We start from the raw sequence: 18,306 nt of genomic DNA, 5'->3' as shown, positions 1-18,306 counted from the left end.
TTCTTAATATGATTTAATATCTGGTCTCAATCTAAATCTGTCATATTTGATCTAATCCGAATCTGATTGCTGATCTGAATCTGATGTCAAATCTGATATGGATATGATTTTATATCTTTTCTGAATCTGATTAATGGCTTAAATCCGGTCTTTTATCTTTTTTTCTGCATGTTTTTATGTCTAAACTAACTTCACCCCTATTGTTCACAGCCCTGCCCATGTTTCTAATGGGATTTAAAATGATGTGATGTGCTATCAATAAATGTCAATGTCCTGCGTTATTAATCAGATCGTTCTCTTTCTTTCCGAAGCCATGGCGTCTCTGTCCGAGGAGGTGTTGTTGGTGGTGAAGAAGGTCCGTCAGAGGAAGCAGGACGGGACTCTGTACCTGATGGCCGAGCGGATCGCCTGGGGTCCTGAAGGGAAGGACCGCTTCACAGTCAGCCACCTGTATGCCGACATCCGCTGTGAGTTTCACTCACATAGGTTTCGGCCTATGACGCCTCTTTTGGCTTCGGTTGGTTTAGAGGGACTACAAGAGTGTGACTTTGACATGCTAAAATAGCAGGAATCCATGCATATAAAAGCAGGTTACTCTTCAGACAGACCTACCATGAGCTCTGAGCTTGTTCAGTGATGCCAATGTATAATAAAATATCTATCTATCTATATCTATCTATCTATCTATCTGTCTTGTCTGTCTGTCTGTCTGTCTGTCTGTCTGTCTGTCTCTCTGTCTATCTGTCTGTCTGTCTGTCTGTCTGTCATCTGTCTCTCTGTCTGTCTGTCTATCTCTCTGTCTGTCTGTCATCTGTCTCTCTGTCTGTCATCTGTCTGTCTGTCTTTCTATCTATCTATGTGTGTAACACTTTTATTCAGCAAATGTGCATTAAATGTATTAAAATTAAATGCTTTTCTTTTCCTTTATTCAAAGAATCCTGAAAAAAAATGTATCATGGTTTCTGTAGAAATATTGATCCGCACAACTATTTCCAACACTGATAATAATCAGAAATGTTTCTTAAGCAGCAAATCAGCATATTAGACTGTTTTCTGAAGATCATGTGACACTGAAGACTGGAGTAATGATGCAGAAAATACAGCTGCGCATCACAGGAATAAATTACATTACAATATGAAAAGGGTATTTAATTCATACTTGCAGTATATGTGTATGTGTGTGTGTTCAAATCAAACATTAAACATGCTTCTGCTTTGAATCAAAGTTTGTAATGTGATTTTCTGTAATTATTCTCAAATGCAGGTCAGAAGATCAGTCCTGATGGGAAGGCAAAGATCCAGCTTCAGCTGATTCTGCACACGGGAGAAAGCACCACTTTTCATTTCTCCAATGGGAGCACAGCACTGAAGGACAGAGACGCCACCAAAGACCTCCTGCAGCAGCTCCTGCCCAAGTTCAAGAAGAAAGCTAACAAAGAGCTGGAGGAGAAGAACAGGTGACATTTTCATCACATCTCATTTGCCATGTTTCACTGTAATATAGGCAAACGGGACGCCTGACTCTCTCTTTACTGGTATTAGCTGACCTCCAGCTGATGTTTTGTGTTCCAGGATGTTGCAGGAAGACCCTGTCCTCTTCCAGCTCTATAAGGACTTGGTGGTGAGTCAGGTGATCAGCGCTGAGGAGTTCTGGGCCAATCGGCTGAGCCTGAATACTGTGGAACACTCCCTCTCAACAACAACAACAAACAGGAAGTGGGCATTTCTGCTGCCTTCCTGGTGAGTGCAAATGCATCACGTGACTGACAGAGACGTTACGATGTAAATAATTCACACCATGATTGTGTTGTCTCTGTGATTACAGGCCGACATCAGACCGCAGACAGACGGCTGCAACGGCCTGCGCTACAATCTGACCTCTGACATCATCGAGTCTGTCTTCAGAACCTACCCTACAGGTAAGATATGTGATTAGGATCTGACGCAGCTTCCTTCTAGAGCGACAGGAATCGTCATAACAAACTGATTTTGAAGAATACTTAGGGAGCAACTCACTTATAAAAGTACTGGACTCACGATATGGTTTTGCCACTGAGATAAGAGTGTGATGCTGTAATAAACATAAAATACATAATGCTTGTTATTCATCCCTTTCTGTATTAAATCAGTGACTAGTCACTCTTAATCAGCCATCTTTGATGAAGTGTGTCATCATTTTGAGCTTGTCAAATTGCATCCTGTTATGGAAGACCATTTCTAATACATAACTATGAGATAAATTAATAAATATGACATAACCATAGGTTTTGTCATATGTAATTATTATTATATATAAATAGTCTTAATATATTATATATAATAGTCTTAACTTCGACATAATTCAGGGTTTCTGCGGTGTCTTACAAAGTCTTAAATTTAGTTGTATCAAATGAAGTACTTCATTAGTATTTCAAGAGATCTTAAATTTGGGGACAAATTAAACGGTGTATAGATGCATGTAAAGGACACTTCTAATGCAGCTTCTGTGTTTCCTCTGCATTGCAAAGATCAATTCTGTTGATGCTGATTTAATTTGCTTGGTAACAACCCAAATGCAAGACTCTGACTTAAAAGATAGTGCACACTTTTAGAAAAAAAATTACTTGAAGGTAAAAAATGCCCATAAAACTTGATGGAATTTATTAATTTCTATTACTGCTGTGAACTGACCACACAGAATATGAAGAATGTAAATTCAGGAGACGGCTGTCCATGGTAGTCCTTAATATATCAGCACAATAACACACTCTACAAAATATAATCTAATTATTGTTATTGATAAAATACCAGAATATTTGGAGATATCTTTTTTTTAATTGTTATCGCACTCCTCTAATTTGTTAATTGAAATAATAATTTATTGATAATAATAGTTTAAATGAATATATTAATGATTACTTTTGACTTCAAAGGCTGAAATATAAAGTTTATAATTTTATAAAACTTTGTTTTTGTGAAAACTTGTATCTGAACTGTTAATGATGCTTTTTATGGTATTTTATATGGTACTATAGACATTGCCCTACACCGCTCATATTGTATTCATTTTATGCGTTCATGTCTTAAAAAGGGTCTTAAAAAGTCTTAAATTTTGAGCTAAAAATCCTGCAGAAACCCTGAAATTACTTTTTTCTGTGCCATAATGAAAGACTTTTTCTCTCATAACTGGTTTATGTCCTTATTTTGGATTTTTATCTTAATTTAATCTCAATATTTTTTATAATTTTTACTTTGTTTTAATTATGATTTTCATCTCATAATTTCATGTTATGCTGTAATTAACTCATAATTTTGAACCTTTTTTTTAACTCAATTGGTTTAATTTCATAATTTTGACTTATGTCATAATAATTGTGATTAATTATTTTTTTTTTTATGGTATAATTTAAACTTTTATACCATCATTTAGATTTTTTTATCTCATAAAAATCTCATTGTATGATGTTAGTACTTTATAAATGAATGTGACTTTTATCTAATAACTATGACTTTTTACGTCATAATTATGCTTATAATTCCTGTCTTCTCCTTGACAAATACATGTAATGCTGTTAAAATTTGACCAAGAGATGGTCAAACCAATCATAAAAAACGTCATTTACATATTGTAGTCTTAAAGGTATAGACGCTTATTTTAATTCACAAAAAAAATGGTTTTAGTTCACAAAAAACCTAATATGCTTTGTGCTACAAACACTGACTAATATCAATAAGCAATGTTTAAGGACAAATAAATGCTACAAGAATTGAATAATACCTTTTCCTGTCTCTCTCTGCCTTTGATTGCAGTCAAGCAGAAATACGCTGAGAACGTCCCTCACAACATGACGGAGAAGGAGTTCTGGACGCTGTTCTTTCAGTCTCATTACTTCCACAGAGACCGGATCAGCACGGGCCAGCAGGACATCTTCTCCGAGTGTGCCAAACAGGACGAGAAGGGTACTGCATTTCATCAAGTGTTTACGTCCTTAAATGACTCTTCTGTGTCTTTCAATTCTGATGGAGTTTGTTTCTTCGCCTCTTTCAGGCCAGAAATCAATGGTGACCCAGGGAGTGAAAAACCCCATGGTGGATCTGCTTTTACTCGAGGATAAACATTAGATGAGGTGAGGGATGTTACATTTTAAATCACACCTCCTCTGCGTATTGCATCTTTTGGTGAAACTGGATCTCTGTGTTGCCTCTGAAGGGTTATGGGACAGCATCGGTTCCCACTCCATCAAACTCATCCAACAAATCACTGAGAGAGAACAGCAACTCTGCCATAATCAAGCGCTTCAACCATCACAGTGCCATGGTGCTGGCGGCCGGCCTACGCAAAGGGTAAGTGTCTGGACTCCGAAGTGTGAGTGTTTATATCTGTGACACATCCACACAATAATCTCCATGTGTGTGTGATATATAGGGAAGCTCCCAGTGATCAAGCCAGTGAGACCAAGCAGCACTGATGGAACTCCAGAGATTCAGATTTCTTTCAGCCGTCACTCAAAAAGGTGAATTTTTGCCATGGCTAATGGGTGTTGTCAGGCGTGACACAAAATGTAGCAAAGCAGACAGCCTTTTAAGATATACAAAAATAATAATAATTCCAGAAGTGTCCATATCATAGAATTATCCACTTCCGAAAGTACTGAAAAATAAAAAATAAACATAATTCAATTATATATATATATAATGAATATGTATAATATATATTAAGGGTGTAACGGTACACGTATTCTTACTGAAAATGTTTAGGTCTTTCATTTTAGTACGCATGTGTACCAAACAAATTAAAAAAAAAAATCAGGAAATTCACTGTACAGATCGCTGTATACACGGCATGGTTCTAACAGTGGCATGGAGTGTGAGTTAGCGCGATTCATTCCTTCCTCTTTATTAATGTAAAGTTAGATTAGATTAGATTCAACTTTATTGTCATGCAGAGTACAAGTACAGAGCTAATGAAATGCAGAAAATAAACATGAATGAACATAATGCAAGTTACAGTTATATAATGAATATGGGCTTAAAGTGCACTCTCTGAGCTTTAATTTGAGGGTATTCGCATCAAAATTGGAGGAAAGATTAAAAAATAACAGCTCTTTAATATGTACCTCCCACATTTTTCAAGAGTATACAGTGGGGCTCGAAAGTTTGGGCACCCTTTGCAAAATCTGTGAAAATGCGAGTAATTTTCAAAAAATAAGAGAGATCATACTAAATGCATGTTATTTTTTTATTTAGTACTGTCCGGAGTAAGATATTGTACATTGATGATATATATATATATATATATATATATATATCAATATTACATTTAAATTACAATTATTATCTGTGTATATATTTTATTTTTATAATTTTTTATTTAATATGAAATAAAATGTTTTATTATTTTTAAATTATATTAAATATATTCAGTATTTAGGAAAAATATAAGATGGTTACATTTCCAGAAATTACATATAAGTCTTTTGTTTTGTGTTCAGCATGAAGCAGCACCTGATTATGTTGTTGTTGTTGTTGTTGTTGTTTGTGGCTCTTCAGGTAAAGTTACAAGAATCCATAGAGTATGATGACCTTCAGGGGGACTCTGGGCGGAAGACCATCGCTTTGAACCTGAAGAAATCAGACCGGTAAACATCCAGCGCCTTATTCTGTATCCACCTGACACCGTCTTTTGACAGTCTGTGAATCTTCATATTAAGTGTTTTGTATTTAACGTTTGTTTGTTCCTGCAAGATATTGCCACGGCCCGATTCCTCTTCAGTCACAGCATTACAACACCAGTCAAGACATTATCAACTCCATCAGCATTATCCAGCAGGAGATGAGGAGATATAAACCCTGTCTGACGCAGGTACACCGCTGACATGCATGGCTAAGTCCTGGATCGGAGTCTGTTTGATTATATTGTGTTTTCTGGCCTGTTTTCAGGTGATGTCCAGCAGTGCGGCGAGCTCAGCCATCACAGCGCTGTCACCTGGAGGACTTCTGATGCAGGGACGAGGCCAGCAGGCCATAAACCGTGAGTCTGTTCGTCCCATCATAATATCAAATGTTGCTTCCACTGAGATTTGAATGCATTTTATGTTTAAAACTGCCCGTTAACTTGATCTATACTCTCTTTGTGTGTATTCATGTAGAATTAGTGCCAGCTGATGTTCAGAGCGAGCTGAAGCACTTATATACAGCTGCCGGAGAGCTGCTCCGACATTTCTGGTCCTGTTTCCCCGTCAACACTCCCTTCCTGGAGGATAAGGTCAGGAAATGCACCTTCAGTTATTAATATTCACAAATTAAAATACTTAAGTAGTATTGTTTTGTTGCAACATGATTTGTTTCATCTGTCTCTCCTGCTCACAGGTGGTAAAGATGAAATCTAACCTGGAGAGATTCCAGATGACGAAGCTCCGCCCCTTTCAAGAAAAGATCCAACGGCAGTATTTGAGCGCGAATGTAAGGCCACGCCCCCGACCACGCCCCTCCATTTACTATAATGTATAATAATACTATAACTATAATAATAATAATATATTATATATATATATATATATATATATATATATATATATATATATATATTCAATAATACTATAATAATAATATATATATATATATATATATATATATAATATATATATATATATATATATATATATATATATATTTATAAAGAATTATATATATTTTTCCCTAACATGCATTAAAGGTGTTATTTGAGATTTAAAGTGTCAGATTTTTTTATTTATTATTATATTTAATAATGTAATCAGTCCCATTATGTTATTGAGGGTTTGCAATCTATATATTTTTTAATCTATCAATATTTTTATGCAAGTACAGTGGAAATGCATAACACTTTCCTGTGTTTTCTGATTGCAACAGCTAACAGGCCACCTGGAGGAAATGTTTCAGGCTGCGTACAGCAAGTTTCAAGTCTGGCAAACGCGTCGAATGATGAGAAAAACCTGAAGAGATGCAGAGAAATCCATGAAAGAGAGAAAAGACTCTGGGTGAATTTAAAGAAAGAGGGAGAAGAACAGAGACGCTCTCTCCCAGCTTGGGCCGGATGGAGCTTGATGGGCGGATTTTCCAGCCAATCAGAGCTGGAGGTGCTAGTGAGCAGTCTGCCTGGGGGAGGGGCTTGGAGAAGCCAATTCTGTAATCTCATTGGTCCGCGTGGAGATGTTCTGCGCCAGTCACAAATAACTGTAATTATTATCTTCTCTCTTTACTTTGTTCGTTCCGTTCCGTTCTTTTTTTCTTTTCTTTTTTTTTTCAGTGGATAATTTCAGTTTCTAGGTAAGAAGTGAAATTTTAACAGTGTTGTGTTTCTGCATTGACCAAACTGGGCTCAGTAATAATATCGGCGGAAAGATTTCTCAGGAACTCACAACGTTTAATGCAAAGGACTCGGGTTGAGGGAAAAGCTTTTAAGTTGACGATAAGGGGGACTCTTTACAAAATGGATATTGCAATCCAGTTCAACCCTCCTGAGACTTGAGGCTGGTTGGAAATCAGTTGCTCAAGACATGCCAATGGGAGGGGATATAGCAATACTGTAAGAAAAAAGAATTTAAAATAATAATTTCTATGTAGTGCATTTTACTGATCTATGTGCCACAAATGCGTGCACATGCTCATCCGCAATGCTTTATTACGTGTCTTCTCTAGCTGCACTGAGTTGTGGATGTTATTGCAAATAAAGTCATGATTTAAACCGGTGTCGTGTGTTTGTGTGTTGCGTTAAAAGAGCTTCCTCAAAGTACTTGTTTACCAGAGTGTGCATGCAGTGAGGAAGCTGTTATATTTTACACTGTAAACCAGAAGAGGAAGCACTGTATTCTGACTATTTTCACAGGAATTATGTTTCAAATGAATGTGTTTGTGCATGTGAACATGCTTTTGTCTGTCTGTTAGACCAGGTTTTTTGCTTTCCTTTCAACTAATTATTATTACTAATGTTCTTTTTTATGTTTGAATAATTTTTTATTCTTATTTATTTTAATCTTTATTTTTATTATTAATTATTTTTAATCTTCATTAATGCAATTAAAATAAATATTTACAAAATTTAAAAAAATTAATACATAATAAAAAGCTATCGTAATGGCAATAATAACTCAGTAACATTTCAATTTACACATTTATATTTATATCGTAATATAGTTTATAAATTTATAATAGGTAATAGTTTTATATTTTGTATTGATTTTAATCATTTGCATTCTTCTATTTCTATTTTTATTTTATTAAAAATAATGTGCTTAAATATGCTCAAACAAAACTTTTAAACAGATTTTGTGCAATTGAAAACTAAAAAGTCATATTTATTAGGATTTTGCGTTTACAGGTCACTTATCAAATCATGCAGCAGGACCAGTGCACAATCAATACTGTTGTAGGTTATAATAAACTTATCAAGAAAGACTCATCATACAGTTCAGTTGAGTCATTATGTTCTTGAATTTGGCGATGGCTGTCTTTATATAATAAAATGCATACATATATATCTGAATCTGGTGCTTAAACACATTCACTTCAAGGTTGTAAGATGTTTGAGGGTAGGGTCTTTGCTATTTTTGCTTGCTGATGAAACAGACTTCTCGAATATCAATCAATACCAGCAAGAGCTTTTAATGGACCAGTGGACCCCGTTCTACTGCAAGAGCACCTACGCGTCCTTCACAGTTATTTGTTTTTAATGCATATGTTTTTAAATGAAACTTAAACTTTTAATGCATGACTAGAAATTTTATTTAATTTGATATTATATTTAATACTAAAAGTTTCCCAAGCGCTTGATGGCAAGTACTATCCAATTGCACCAGAAATAGTCCCCCGCTCTCAGTGTGAATCACTGCGCCTCACAGAGAGTGGCGCCTAATGAGGAAGTAGCGCCGGTCAGTTTTCAGTCAGCTGTCAAAACACACACAGCGGCTCAAGCACATCTTCACTTTACACACTTTATGATTGGGTTTTACTACATTTCTGGACATTTCGCAGATTTAAATGCGCCTGGAGCTCAGGAGGAGGTAAAACGCGTTTTTATATGGTTTAAATGATGTTATGACTTTACAGAAATGCTCGAGGTGGCACATTTACCACCTCAAATAAGTTAAAATTGTATTCACAACAAAGTAAACAACGTTTAAAAATGTTTAAAGAGTATTTTCTTATGTTGCCTTAAACGTGTAACGTTACGTGCCATAACGTAAAGGACTTCGGAGTCATTAGTTGGAGAAATAGAAACTAAAACGTTGTTGGTCGTGAAAGTCCCCGGGCTTCCAGCTCGGGATCAACTCTCACATTTATTAAACTGTTTAAAGTCTCGATGAGATTAACAGACTTAAACAAAAACAGGTTTGTTCGATGTTTTATGGCGGTTTTGGCGAGCTCTAAGCTCAGATCTCGTGACCAAAGGTCATGCTAATCGGCTAACGAGTCGCTCTGATTGGTAACTTTTACTTTTATAAAATGTTTTACAAACTGAATTCGTCTAAACGTGTGTTTCACACGAAGGGGAAGTGATCAAATGTGTGTATATGCATGAGCTACTAAGCGTTTTTTCTTTTCTGCTTACTGTCGTGTGTAAAAAAAAAAAAAAGGAAAAAGAAAATACTACGTTAGTTCCCAAATAGATGGAATCTGTCACTCTGCAACTTTGTTTTTATTGTGTATCTGGTTAATTTACACATCATAGAGTTGATACATAAAAATGTAGCTGCATATATAGTCCCTTGGTCTTAAAAAAGGTAGAAAATTATTAAAGAAATATAGGGGGAGAGTTGTAGTCATGCTTTTTTCAATTGGATTTCTCTGGAATCATATGACACTGACTAGGGATGTGTCTGTAAACTATCCTCTTGTTTCCTCTCAGAGCGTGGCAGGATGATTCCTGTGGTTCCTGTGGAGTCCTGCACACATGTCCTGACAGAGTTTGACTGTCTGGACCCTCTCCTTTCCGCCCTTCGACTGGACTCGGGACGGATCAGAGTAAATCCCACATTTACCTACTGAACGAACTGTTGTGAAACAGTCAAAGTTTTGATTTTATGATGTGGCATCTGATGTTAAAACTGACCTGAACTGTGCTTGGTGCTGTTTACTTTCAGCAAGCCTCTTAAAACACGTTTTAGTTTCTGTTCTGTTAAATCTATTTGATTTTGTGCAATAAGAATTATTTTAATTATGGAGAGGAAGTGGATGAATGTAACAAAACCTGTTTGGGTCGTCTTTCAGCCCAAAAACCCAAAGGAAAAAAATCTGAAAATATGTTTAGCATGAAAAAAAATTACCATTAAGTTTGTTTTTTTTTGCATTGCATTGCAACATTGCAGTATTAGCTTAAATGATTGACGTATAATAAAATATAATGATAATAAAATTATTATAATTTTTTTTTATTTAACACACTAGCGGTACAACAAAAATTTATCAATTTAATATGTAAAATGTTATAACTAATATAAGAATATTAATTTTAAATGTGCATATAATTACTTTTATTTGCATTGGATTTCAGTAATGAGGATTTTTTATTGTTGTTGTTGCATTACATTAAATATGCATTGTAATTCTCATTATTAAAAATTCTTAATTCTTAATTGTCATGAAAATTTTCTTTTTTGCTGCTCTCTTTAAGCAGAAGTATTTTTATTTTTATAATATATATATATATATATATATTATATATATATATATATATATATATATATATTATATAATTAATTTATTTTCTTGCTCTTGGCAGGTTTTGCGAGATTCTCTCTAATATCCTTCTATCCTGTCTGTCTGTGTATCTTGCAGTGCACATGTCTCTCCGTGTCCAGGAAGTGGTTGGCTCTGGGCACATCTGCCGGAGGGCTTCACCTCATTCAGAGAGACGGCTGGAAGCAGAAACTCATTCTCACACACAAAGTACACAACTAAATCATTGCACAAGTTCCCCTTTAACACAGTTAGTGATTGAGTTGGTGCACAGAACTATCAGCAGTATCGAAATACTGTTGTCCACCATTATCAATTAGATATCAGTGTATTTGCATTAGTGCTGCATGGGCACTGTATATATATGAACATGGTTTATTTAAAGTGAGCAGATCGTGATCCAGTGTTTCCAGCATCTCATAGTGGCTTGGTTCACAGTAAATGCTGCCTCACAAAAAAAAAAAAAAAAAAATTAAAGTTTAACGTTTGAAAATAAATAAATTAAAATAAATATTCATTTTGCAGTTGTAATGTTATTATATTATTAATCTTAAATATTCCTGTTTTTTATTTTATGCTTAAATATTCTTGATTGTTATTAGATCTTTTTATTTAATAATGTCTTTGTTATAGTGTAATTATATATTTTAGTACTGAGTAACATTAATTAACTAAATGTACTTATTATATGGTTAGGATTTGGGTTGTCTTAGGTTTACTTGCATGTAATTATGCATAATTTATTGTTATTATAATAGTAAGTACATGTAATGTGTGTAACAAGCACACCTTAAATTAAAGTGTTAGCTTATTATTAATGTTATTTCTTTATTTTTTTCATGCAGCCCAAATGTATGTGTTATTACATTGTGCAGTCTGCAACAGTATGAGCATGACGTATTCTGAAACAGTATATGCATGCTTTTTCCTGTGTTTATAAATAGTTATTGATCACACCAGCACACAGGCATCCTTACACTTGCATCTAGGCTCAGAATGCATCGTTCTCTGCTTTGACTCATGAGAGATGTTTTTACAAACTAGAAAGTTTGTGCACAGGCGATAGTGAAAATATGGAAACTTTACTGTCTCTAAATGCTCTTGAAAATTGGTGGAGATTAATAGCCATTACCTAATTTTTTTTTTTAGGAAGGCTCAGTCACGCAGGTCTCATGCTGCCCCCATGATGAAGACTTCATCGCTGTAGCAACGAGGTATTCAGATTGAGGTTTATATGCACTCCTGGTGTTTTCGGTTGCCAGTCTGGACTCTTCTGATGTGTGTGTGTTTCCAGTCAGGGTTTGGTGGTGGTTTGGGAGCTGCATTTAGAGCGGCGTGGCCGTCCTGAGCGCGTGTCTGTGTCCTGGGAGCACCGGGGGACAGACGGTAACATCTCTGTGCTGGGACACCACGGCCCTCCGAGTGTTTTGCCGGAGATGTCGGAGGGAAAGTGTCCTGTGTCCGAGCTGGGTCATCTAAACTCGGGAAGGTATAAGAAAACGTACAAGTTTTAACAGTTGAAGTTGTTGAATGTTAAATGTTGAGTCACATGATCTTCAGAAATCAGTCTTATATTCTGATTAACTGCTCAAGAAACATTTCTGATTATTATCAGTGTTTGAAACAGTTGTTCTTCTACATGAACTGCAATACATTTTCTTCACGTCTTTACTGTTACATTTGATTAATTTAATGCATCCTCGCTGAATAAAAACATTCAGTTTGATGCATCTTATTTAAATGATAACCAGTGATTTTAATCTATGCATGATTGTTTCTGTCTGTGTTTGTTGTGGTTTGGCGTCCAAACAGGGTTCTGGGTTTGTGATCTTCCCCAATTCAGTCCATCACCACAGTGGATTCACGAGTGGTCCAGCTGGGCTACTCGGACGGACACCTGGTGATCTCGTCTCTCAGCCGCTGCTACCTGTGTGACACGGAGAGGTGTGTGTGTGTGTGTGTGTTTGCAGGAGACATGGGATGTCCCACAGCTATACCAACAATTAGTTAAATAAAATAAAAAATACTCACATTTCATTTGAATTAGGCTCTTTACTTGATCAAAGTTTCATGTCAGATATTGAGATATTCACATTATCTCAAATGTTCTCAGACCATAACTTAGATTAAAATGCATATTAATCGTAAGACAAACTAAATGGAAATTGACTCTGTTCCTGTCTCTGTTCCCCTTTCAGGGAGAAGTTCTGGCGTGTGGGGTAATAAAGAGCGAGATGGAGAGTTTGGGGCATGTTTTCTCCAGCAGGGTTCGGCGGGTCAGCGGGGTCAGGCGATGCTGTACTGTGCACGGCCCGGCTCTCGCATATGGGAGGCCAGTTTCGGTGGAGAGGTCCTGAGCACGCACCAGTTTAAACAGCTGCTGGCCTGCCCACCGCTGCCCCCTTGTCTCTTACAAGTGAGCCTCATGCTCGTGACCTCATAAGTGTTTGTTCTTCTGCCTCTATCTCAATTCTTTTCTCTCTGTGTATTTGTTGTGTTATTTCAGGAATGAGCCACATTTCAACCCGGCACAGACGAGTCCACAGTCTCTGGCTTCCCAAGACTCCTCCAGTTTGGGTAACCACCCCCTGTGCTACAATAACACAAGACCTTTAGTGAAGACACACTGTTTCACTACCTGCTATCATGACTGTGATTGATAAACGTCTCAGGTTAGAAAGGTTTTTTGGTTAAAATTTCTACACTTGTGAATTGTGTGTGTGTGTTCTTAGTGATCAAACCTACTCACCTGGACGGATTCGGCATCTACATCTTCACCCCTCACAGCGGTCAGGTTCTGCTGTGGACAGAGTCAAAGGTGAGAGGTCATTGTTCAAACCTATATCAGGTTTTAATTATGAACTTCACAATGCACAGAAAATATATTTACTCAAAAACAAAACAAATCGATGCATAGATAGATAGATAATACATATGTTAAAACATATTATTAATAGGTTTATATATAAATGTATTAATGTTTTAACATATGTAATTAATAACTATTTAAAAAATGAATATTATTTTTATATATATATATATATATATATAATATATATATATATATATATATATATATATATAATATATGGGGTGTAACGATACGCGTATTCGTATTGAACCGTTCGGTACGACGCTTTAGGTTCGGTACGCGGTACGCATTATGTATACCGAACGGTTCGTTGGAGTAATTAATTATATTTGAAAAAAAAAAAAAAGAGAGAGAAAGAAATATAATGATATGCGTTCAACAAGGTAGCCCAATAACCCCAAACAACGTAACAGGCAACGCCCCTGACACTCCGAAGAAGAAAAAAACACCATCTTATATGTTTATGTTAGGCTACTCAGGCAGGCGCTCGCTCACTCAGTACGCGCTGAAGGCTCGTTGCAAAATAGCCAATGCGTTTAACAGACTAGAAAATGAGAAGATCCTCCAATAACCAACAGGTCTGGTGTTTGGGTGCACTTTGGATTCCCTTTAAGCTATAATGGTGATGGCAAGAGAGTGGTGGATAAATAAACAACGGTATGTCGCATCTGCAACATGACAGGGTACACCAGCGGGATTACAAAAAAAAAAAAAAAAAAAAAACCAGCGGGAATATCTGGGATATATGCGTCAGTACTATCTGGGAAAAGACGAAAAAAAGGAGAAACATGCACGCAGCAAACTATCCCTGCAACATTTAGACACTATAGCTTACAGGGAATCCAACCCAAACACCAGACCTGTTGGTTATTTTAGGATCTTATATTTCTGGTCTGTTAAATGCATTAGACATTTTGCAACGAGCCTTCAGCGCGTGCTGAGTGAGCGAGCGCCTTAGGGGCCGTTCACATATCGTGCCTAAAAACGCGTGGAAAACGCTAAAGCGCGTCTTTCTCCTCCTTTCCAAAAGCGCTTGGGCAGAAGCGCTCATGAGGCGTCTGTCTTTGCTAAGCAACAATGACGTGCTCTCTCCATGAGACGCGGAAATTTCAGCGAAGGATAAATGGATTTGCAGCTCTAAAAATCGCTTGCAGTAGCTCTGCTACTAAATTTATTTCAAAATTGCAATCCATATACAACTATGATCAGCTGTTCCTTCATCTTGGCTGAGCTCTCAACGTTGTTACGGGAAAGGATGAAGCTGATTGGTTGGTTCTTGTCACATGACCCGCGGTGCGCTTGCGGCATTCTGAAAAGTTGAGATGTTTTTACATTTTGCTGTATCTAAAACGTATCGAACCGAACCGAACCGTGACATCAGTGTATCGTATCGAACCGAACCGTGAATTTTGTGAACCCGTTACACCCCTAATATATATATATATATATATATATATATAAATATATAATATATATAAGTATTTTATATTTTAGCTATAATATTAAAGTATAAAATAACTTTGTAAAAATCTTAAATACATTTTACTTATTTAAAAATATATTATATTATATTATATTACAGCTCTTTATGGCTCTTTATCTGCCTTCCTAAAAAAATTTGAATATAAAATAACCTTAATTTTGATAATGTAACAGAATTAACATAAAACATAAAATATTTTAACAGATACATTTTTAAAAAGTAGCAATATAATTTTGTATATATTTATTATTTTTAACATTTATAACAAAAAATAGATAAATAAATACTGTATGATGTCTTTTATTGTAAGACCTGATTTCTAGCTCTTGGATCTGTATCTGTCGTGTTTTTCTCTATAGATGTGGTGGAGATTTCAGTTTCCGTAATGAGTTATTTTGTCTACACGGTGACGGGCGTTTTGTCTCACCTGTCTCTGATGTCACCTGAGCGCTGTGTGGAGCGTCTGAATGAAGAGGGAGAACTGGACGCTCGCCACCACCGTCTGCTGCATGTTTTCAGCACGCCATTATTACATCCAGGGTACACATACAAACACCAACACATGTTGGTGTCCATACTGTGCAGTATGCATTAAAATATTACAAAAATGATTTAATCAACATTAAATATTACATTAGTACTCCATTCCAAATAAAGTATCACTCTTTTGCATCTCCTCCTTAGGCTAGGAAGTCCCTCCCCATTGATCGGTTGGAGCAACTTAAGGCTCAGCTAAAACTCCGCCTCCCAGCAGCAGCTGATTGGTCAGCTGGAGGAAGTGATCAGCAAACTGGAGCCACTGGACTCCGCCTGCAGCAGCCGCAGGAGCAGTATTTCCTCACACGTGAGTCCCAAAACACAGGCATATATACAGATCAGAGGTCACGTTAAATGGCAAATTTTATATAATTGACGGAATATATTTTTTTTTAGCAGTGACGGAAAAATTTGAAAGCTTTCCGTCACTTTGACAGATTACATTTAGGGTGTGCTGTTGTAATTTATAAGTGTAATTCCCACCCTGTCCAGTTGGTGGCGAAATCTGAGACTTTGTTTCATAACAAAAGTAACAAAGCACCGAATTTATTGGATGGGAGGCGCACTATATGTACTGTTCATTCATCAACTGAAAACGGCATCGATTGGGATTTAAGGATCAAATCGATCCTTAAATCCCAATCGATGCCGTTTTCAGTTGGTTCATAAAAATGAGAATCTACTAAAATCGAGAATTTTTTGTTGTTGTTAGTGGCCTCTGCTGTCACTACAGTGTTGAACATGAACAGTCTCTGTTTATCTGGTTCTAATCATGAATAAAATAATAAATGCATAAGCCTACATGCTCATCCTATAGGTTTATGATTTAAAAATAAAAATTAGAACAAAAAATACAAGCAATTAAATGACTGGAATGGAATTGTTACGAGTCTGTTCATCAGAAATGATGGATAATGTTAAAGGTATAACGCAACTTCTGGTGCAGATGGATGTTTTTTAAAAATAAAAATGTCTGTTGTTGCAGGAGAGCTTCACGTTCTGGACTGCGGCATCTACCGTGTCATCAGCCGACGAGGCAGCCAATCAGACGACGATGCCAACTCCCTCGCCAACCAATCGATGCTCGAGGAGGAGCGGCTGAGGGAGTTCAGTTTCAACCGAGGAGGAAGCAGGTTGGAGAATGGGTGAGACTGAGAGAGAGACAACTGACGAGGAAAACAGAAGATCCGAATTTCAGACCTAAAGCCTGTTTCTGATTGTGATTCCGGCTCTCTCAGTGGAAATTACTCCACTCACATTTCATTATTGATCAGAAAGTATGGAAGCCTTTTATGCCATGGGATGAAAAAAAAAATAAAAACGGGCAGTTGCAGCTTTCTATCTCTGTTTTTCCTGAATTCACTCAAAGATATAAACTTGCAATTCTGACTTTTTTTCAGAATTGTTCATTTCGCAAACTTATAATTTACTCTTTGCAAAGAGTTACTATTGCTGTCCCCGACAGGCCACACCACTCTCACTCCACACGTCATGTTCTCACGCCGTGAAAAATACATCACAGAGCAAAGGGAAACTGAAACACGCTGACAAACAAGACCGAGCAGGTTACTTCTGCTATGAAACAAGGTCTCCGAAACAATAAATAAATAATGTTTTGCTGCTCTTTTATGTGCCACGACAGATCAGCGTTCAAACAGCATGTCAACCAATCATCTCTTCCTCTTTACTGGTTATAGCAAGAAATAAACATGAATGAACATCAGAAATATCTTTGTCTAACTGCGGGAAATCATTAACTCAATACACACCATTTTCCATTTTTCAATACTAATCTACTCCCTCGTCTGTTTGTCTGACAAAATGACAGATTCGCCGTTATGATTGGTCAGATCGCCTGTCAATCAAACTCCCCTGGGTGAAGGGTCTTTGAGATATAAACTTGCAGAATTGTGAAATAAAAAGTTGCAATTACTTGCTCCTTTTTTTTTATCTCATGGCAAAAAAAATAAACAAAACAGGCTTTCATAAGAGAGACTACAAAGATATTGTAATTACCCATTTTACTAATTTGACATATTTTGAATTAGGATATTAAACAAGGAAATCAAATTTAAACAGGACTTGATTCAATTTATGTGTAAAAAAGGGATTAGCAATAAAAGGCATTTTATTGGCAGATAACATACAACAGATGAATCGTTGACCATAAAACCAGGGATGAGTATTAAAATAGCAAATTTAGCCATTTTTATTTCCACATCTAAGCGAATATTTTTGCACAAAGCAAACAAACTCACCACCAATCAGAATTTAACTGATATTTAATAAACAGTTTGAATGTTCAATATGCTGTCGACCAAAATAAAACCAATCAACTGACAAAAAAATGCAGTTTGTAGCTGGTCATGACAAAAAAAATATCATTTTTAATATTTTGAATTATTTTAATAGTTTTATAGAAATTGTATGTCAGTGTGTTGTATGTCATACATTGTGCAATAAAATCCACTAAAAACATCAATGAGCCTTAGTTAATCATTTCTCTGGTGTTTTGGATGCTTAAATTCTTCTTTTTCGGGATCATTATTATCTTGCTTTATTCTGTGCTTTTGCTCAATTATCACACATCTTCTGACTTGATTCTTTATCTCTTTTCAATCATCTCTTTATTATTTCATCTCCTCCTTTTGCTGTCCTGAAGACTCTCAGTCTGTGCGTGGAGAGGGCGACAGTCAGACATCAGCTTGCAGTTTCTGCC

At 36.3% G+C, this 18,306-nt stretch overlaps 1 protein-coding gene and 2 pseudogenes across 1 annotated transcript; all 3 read left to right on the top strand.

Moving 5' to 3' along the window:
• The first annotated feature begins 290 nt into the window (after window positions 1-290).
• On the top strand, window positions 291-7,709 carry LOC113078846 (general transcription factor IIH subunit 1-like; annotated as a pseudogene).
• A 1,207-nt stretch (window positions 7,710-8,916) lies between these two features.
• LOC113078844 (Hermansky-Pudlak syndrome 5 protein-like) lies at window positions 8,917-13,274 on the top strand (annotated as a pseudogene).
• Window positions 13,275-15,788: 2,514 nt separating this feature from the next.
• On the top strand, window positions 15,789-16,732 carry LOC113078845 (Hermansky-Pudlak syndrome 5 protein homolog; the record flags this gene model as incomplete). Its single annotated transcript, XM_026251155.1, has 2 exons — window positions 15,789-15,894; window positions 16,573-16,732. Coding segments are annotated over 2 exons (266 nt in total), but the record flags the coding sequence as incomplete, so codon positions are not given.
• Window positions 16,733-18,306: the final 1,574 nt, after the last annotated feature.

Source organism: Carassius auratus, unplaced genomic scaffold (genome assembly GCF_003368295.1).
Source record: "Carassius auratus strain Wakin unplaced genomic scaffold, ASM336829v1 scaf_tig00026740, whole genome shotgun sequence".
In the NCBI taxonomy this organism is placed as follows: Eukaryota; Metazoa; Chordata; class Actinopteri; order Cypriniformes; family Cyprinidae; genus Carassius; species Carassius auratus.
This window is presented reverse-complemented; position numbering and strand designations above follow the sequence as displayed.